The sequence below is a fragment of the Hordeum vulgare genome, chromosome 5H (genome assembly GCF_904849725.1).
Source record: "Hordeum vulgare subsp. vulgare chromosome 5H, MorexV3_pseudomolecules_assembly, whole genome shotgun sequence".
Classification (NCBI taxonomy): domain Eukaryota; kingdom Viridiplantae; phylum Streptophyta; class Magnoliopsida; order Poales; family Poaceae; genus Hordeum; species Hordeum vulgare.
The window spans coordinates 549,386,495-549,392,218 of record NC_058522.1 but is presented as its reverse complement, the minus strand read 5'-3'; the positions used below and the strand labels follow the sequence as shown (position 1 = coordinate 549,392,218).

At 43.0% G+C, this 5,724-nt stretch overlaps 1 protein-coding gene across 1 annotated transcript; it reads left to right on the top strand.

The window, feature by feature from the left end:
• Positions 1–3,164: 3,164 nt before the first annotated feature.
• LOC123397244 lies at positions 3,165–4,970 on the top strand. The gene is made up of 3 exons (XM_045091870.1): positions 3,165–4,222; positions 4,331–4,449; positions 4,557–4,970. The coding sequence occupies exons 1-3, from the start codon at positions 3,193–3,195 to the stop codon at positions 4,968–4,970; spliced, it is 1,563 nt and encodes a 520-aa protein (XP_044947805.1). The 5' UTR covers positions 3,165–3,192.
• Positions 4,971–5,724: the final 754 nt, after the last annotated feature.

Genomic DNA, 5,724 nt, shown 5'->3' with positions numbered 1-5,724 from the left:
CAACTCGGCGTCTGGCGTGGTAACCATCGCTCATCGGTCGTGTCCTGAGAACAAGATACGCGGCTCCTATCGGGATCGTCGACACGCCGGACGACCTTTGACGAGATATCTTGTGCATCGGAATTCCGGTGATGCTTTGGGTAATCTCAGAGTTGAGGTTTTCCACTAAGGAATCCGACGAGATCGCGAGCTTCGTGGTCGAGGATTTCTATGCGGCTTGTGGTAATTTGTGATGAATTAGTTAGAGCACCCCTGCAGGGTTAAATCTTTTGGAAAGCCGTGCCTGCGGTTTTGTGGCAACGTGAAAACTTTGTTTAACACTGGTTCTAGATAACTTGAAGTTAACTTAATTAAAACATGCCAACTCAGTGCGTAACCATGACTGTCTCTTTCGTGAGTTCCTTCTCCGATCGAGGACACGGTGGGGTTATGTCTGACGTAGGTAGGTGTTCAGGATCATTCATTTGATCATCAGGAGCTCACGTCCGTTATGCGTAGATCATCCCCCTCTTTATTTCTTGTACTCGTAAGTTAGCCACTAAATAAATGCTTAGTCGCGTGCTGCAGCCTCACCACTTATACCATATCCCACCCATTAAGCTTTGCTAGTCTTGATACCTTTGCAAATGAGATTGCTGAGTCCCCTGTGGCTCACAGATTACTACAACACCAGTTGCAGGTACATGTAAAGAATACTTGACGCGAGCGCGTTGATTGTTCATTTGGAGTTGTTTCTTCTTCTTTGTCTTCGATCCAGGATGGGTTCCAGGCCGGCAGCCTGGGATAGCAAGGATGGACGTCGTTCTTCTTTTCTCGTTTGTTTTCATCCGTAGTCGGATCCTGCTCTTCTTCGTGATGTTTATATATTGTACTGATGTGACTCTGATGTAGCTCGTGGCGAGTGTAAGCCAATTCTATATATATATATTTTTTCTTTTTAGTACATGTACTTGTAACGATATCCATTTTTGCGAAACGACGAGATACGCTTCTATCCTTGACGAGGCCCTCGTGCCAAATTGAGGATAGGATCGTATCTTGGACGTGACATGGCCAGAGCTGACCGGGGCGATGACCTCTCTCGTCGGGGCCGGCGGCGAGCCACGCTCCTCCAGCTGAGCACCGAGAGGTCGGGGAGGAGGAGACCACGCGAGGGAGAGTGGAAGCGGATCATCGGATGTACGGTAATCATGAAACTAACAAATTTATGATGTATAGTCAGAACATGTTAATAGCTAAGATTCAATAAGCAACTTCAAAAGTCTACTTCTAGAAAGAAAAAGCTAGTGTGGCAGAACCAAGCTCTACCCCTAGAGAAGGAAAAAGAATCATCCAATAGCTGGATAACCGAATGTATAGGACCCTTTTACTGCAGATTCAGTGAGATAGCAAGGCATGTGGCCCGACGATATTAGACTACCAAAAGTCACAAAAGTGGGGCTTTTTTTCCTAAAAAAAGCAAAGTTTTGAATAGCGGGCTATAGCGGCGCTATAGCGCAGCTATAGCGTTTTTTGCCCTTCCAGCTACAGCTAGGTGATTTTAAGCCTCGATGGGAAAAGCCGCTAATAGCGTCGCTAATTGTCGTTAGCGCTGTAAAAATTTAGCGTTAGCGCTTTTTTTCCCGCTGGGCCGGTCCAAAGCTTCAGCACAAATCCAATTCACAGCACCCCCACACGTTTTTACCCTAAACCTATCCCCACACCACCACACTCCCACCCCGTATTCCTTTCCTCCCCTCCAAAAAAGTGCTATGGAGGCTGGCGGCGGCGGCGGCAGCGACGGCGACAACTACGCAGCGATGGCGACGTCTTGTTGACTCCCCCTCCACCGGCCACACTCCCTGTGCTGGTGACATCCCCTGTGCTGGCGAAGCCCTCCTTGCAGGGACGCCTGCTTCTCCTAGCGGCCGCCCTCGACGCCTCCTTCTCCGACGACCCTTTCCCAGTGACGCCCCCTCTCCAGCCATCTTCTCCTAGCCTACAATGAGTCAGCAGACCCCATCGACAGGCAAGTTTTGTCCTCAAATTTTTAAGTTTTATCCTCAGATTTACAAGTTTTGTAGCATGATATGGATGTATGATTTGATCCAGCCTGCTTCATTGTAATGGGATCTCTGTTATATGCAAAGTATTTGTTATATGTGTGTGCTTGCTCGCTTGCTGTAACTAAATTTTTTGAATATCTGAACTTGGAATAATATGTATGTGCAATTGTGCATGCTTATTTGCTTGCTGTAACTGAAATTTCTGAATATCTGAACTTGGAATAATATGTATGTGCATGCTTATTTGCTTGCTGTAACTGAAATTTCTGAATATCTGAAATTGGAATAATATGTATGTGCATGCTTATTTGCTTGCTGTCACTAAAATGAGTAAAACAAACAGCAGCAAACAGCAGCAACTTATGTTGTTTTGTTTCATAGGTGCAGGTATCTCAAGCGCTGCCTCTGTACCACAAACAGCAGCAACTCATGTTGTTGCATCAAATGATGCGGCACGGAAGTACTGTACTATGCCAGATCCTAATAGAACATACGCTCTGCAATGCAATTTCTGTAACAAGATATTAACTAGCGGCGTAACAAGGATGAAGTTCCACCTTGCTGGAATTAAGAAGTATAATGCTGCACCATGCCAGAAGGTTCCTCAGGATGTCAAGGAGGAGATGAAGGTTTTGCTCCTAAAGAGTAATGATGCGAAGGATAAGAAAATCACAGAAGTGGAGAAGTTAAGGAGTTCAGTTAACATAGATCACTCGGAGGGAGAACACGAGAGTGATGAAGATAGTGACAATGATGTTATGATTTTATCAACATCAGGCACAAGCAGATCCCAAGCCCTATGGACAAGTTCTGCAAGATAAGTGTAGAAGAAAGTGTCAAGAGGAATCAAGGGACAACTCTCAGCGAAAAGGTTCAATCAAAATTGTCATCTCAACAGTTAGAAGAGAAGAGGAATAGAGCTTGTGGGTAGATCTGCCAGTTTTTCTATGAAGCTGGCATTCCACACAACACTGTGACACTTCCTAGCTTTGCATGTATGCTAGTTGCCATTGGAGATTATGGCAAAACCCTTCAAGGACCTAGTGCCTATGAGATGAGTGGGCCATTCCTGCAGAAAAGAAAAAAGAAGATGCTTGACTCATTCAAGAACCATAAGAAAGCATGGGAGCACACAGGTTGTACGGTAATGACCGATGCATGGACAGATAGGAAAGGCAGAGGAGTAATGAACCTAGTTGTTCACAGCGGACATGGGGTCTTATTCTTGGATTCGGTTGATTGCTCGGATGTAAAAAAAGATGGGAAATACATCTATGAACTTGTAGACAGGTGTATTGAAGATATTGGGCCAGAAAAGGTTGTTCAAGTGGTGACTGACAATGCTAGTGTTAATACAGCAGCTGCAAGTCTGATGAAAGCAAAGAGACCATCCATTTTTTGGACTGGATGTGCAGCCCATTGTATTGATCTCATGTTGGAAGATATTGGGAAGCTGCCTGTAGTTGAGAAAACAATTGTCCTAGCAAGGCAAGTGACCGTGTTCTTGTATGCTCATACGAGGGTTTTGGCTTTGATGAGGAAAACTCTTGGAAGAGACTTGGTCCGTGCTGGTGTTACTAGATTTGCCACGGCTTATCTCAATCTAAAAAGTTTGCAAGACAACAAGAAGGATGTTCTTAAACTATTCAGATCAGAGGAGCTAAATGACATGGGGTACTTAAAGAAGGACAAGGGTAAGAAAGCTCAAAAGGTTGTGCAAACTGATTCCTTTTGGAAAGGTGTTGACATTGCTGTGAATTTCTTTGAGCCAATGGCTAATGTGCTAAGAAGGGTGGATAGTGATGTGCCTGCGATGGGAGTCTTCCATGGTTGTATGCTAGATGCGAGAAAGGAAATTTGTTTGAGGTTTGACAATGATGAGAGTCGCTTCAAAGCTGTTATGGATATCATTGACAAGAGGTGGGATAACAAACTGAAGACGCCACTACATTTGGCTGGGTACTTTCTCAATCCCTACTACTACTATCCAAACAAGAATGCGGTCGAGAATGATGGATCATTCAGAGCAGCGGTCATCCATTGCATTACAAGGATGATTCAAGATGAAATGTTGCAAGAAGAGATTATTGATGAACTCAACATATATGAAGAAGAGGCCCACTCTTTTGGAACGGACATTGCCACGCGGCAGAGAAGAAACAAAATTTTTGATCCAGGTTAGTACAATTTGTTTTAAACCAGTTTCAAACTTTCCCTATTTCCCATTTTGTATATGCGTAAGTATATAACTATATATCTAATAATCTGTGAATGACTTGATGCAGCAAAATGGTGGTTGAATCATGGCACAAGCGCACCCAAGCTGAAGAATTTGGTAAGAAAGATCCTCACATTGACATGCACCTCCTCAGCTTGTGAGAGAAACTGGTCATCATTCGAACGAGTAAGAAAGGAAACTATAACTCTAAATGCCTACAAAATAGTTTATTTTTGTTCTCATGTGTTCCTTGATTTGTTTTCATCTACATTCAATTTTTCTTCACTATGTAGGTTCATGCAAAAAAACGTAATAGACTACTCAGTGATCGGTTGAGGGATCTTGTCTTCGTCAAATTCAACGCGAGGCTGCAGCATAAGAGAGCAAATAAGAACAGGGATCCTATAGAGAAGGTTATCAATGATGTTCTGGAGGATGAAGCCAATGAGTTCATTACTGGGATCGTTCCTAATGACAATGCCAGTGAACATTTAGGTAATGAAGCTCAAGCTCAACAAGAGACTTCAACATCACAAGCACAAGGAAGAAAAAGAAAGAGGTGTGCAGTAGCCAAGAAGAAGAGGAAGAAGAGCATCCACTCTCTTCTTAACAGCATTGAAGAAGATCCCATGCTATGTTCTTCATCTTCGGAATCAGATGATCAAGCTCAAGATGAGTCTAACTATGCCTCTGGTGATTCAGATTGATGCACTGCGATTGTATGGCTGTTCGTATGTAGTTTGCCATCTTACTTTTGTTATGTGCAAGTGTGACTTTAGTCCTGCTGGTTGTTAGATTGTGCAAGTGTTGTGCAAGTGTGCCTTTTGTTGTTATGCGCTCAACTGAACCATCTCCTCTGATTTACAAGTTTCTATGACTAGCTGGGTAGTATATGTATATTGTATATATATTTGATACCTGATTGTATTGTTATATTTTGTTTTTCTCATTATTTTGTAAAACCGCTAAATGATGGCATAGCCCGCTATAGCTTTGCTATAGCCTCTTTTAGCTGTTGGCAGAGCCGCAGCTAAATGGCGTAGCCCGCTATTTAAAACTTTGAAAAAAAGTGGTTGATGATAGAACCGTTAGTTCATATGATTACACAGACCAGGTATCATCAATTAGATTGTTTGCATATCAGATCAAACAAATGAGTAAGGAAGCAGTCTATACTGATAACAGAAAATAGCTTGCGGGAGATTCTCAAAGAGTAACTTGCCCTTATGCAATTAACATCCACCTACGTCTAATCTGAAATGCAATAAACGGCAGAATCCTATCTTAATAAACTGACTAACAGGAAAAGACATGTTCAAAAAACAAGTTGCAGATCAAGTTGTAGCACATAACAAAACAATCAGAGATAAGATATCATGATCTAGAGTTAACAATCTGCATTGGTGGTGGAGGGGCAGAGGCCATGGCGTTGGAGGGGATGAGATACGTGCAGATGAGGAA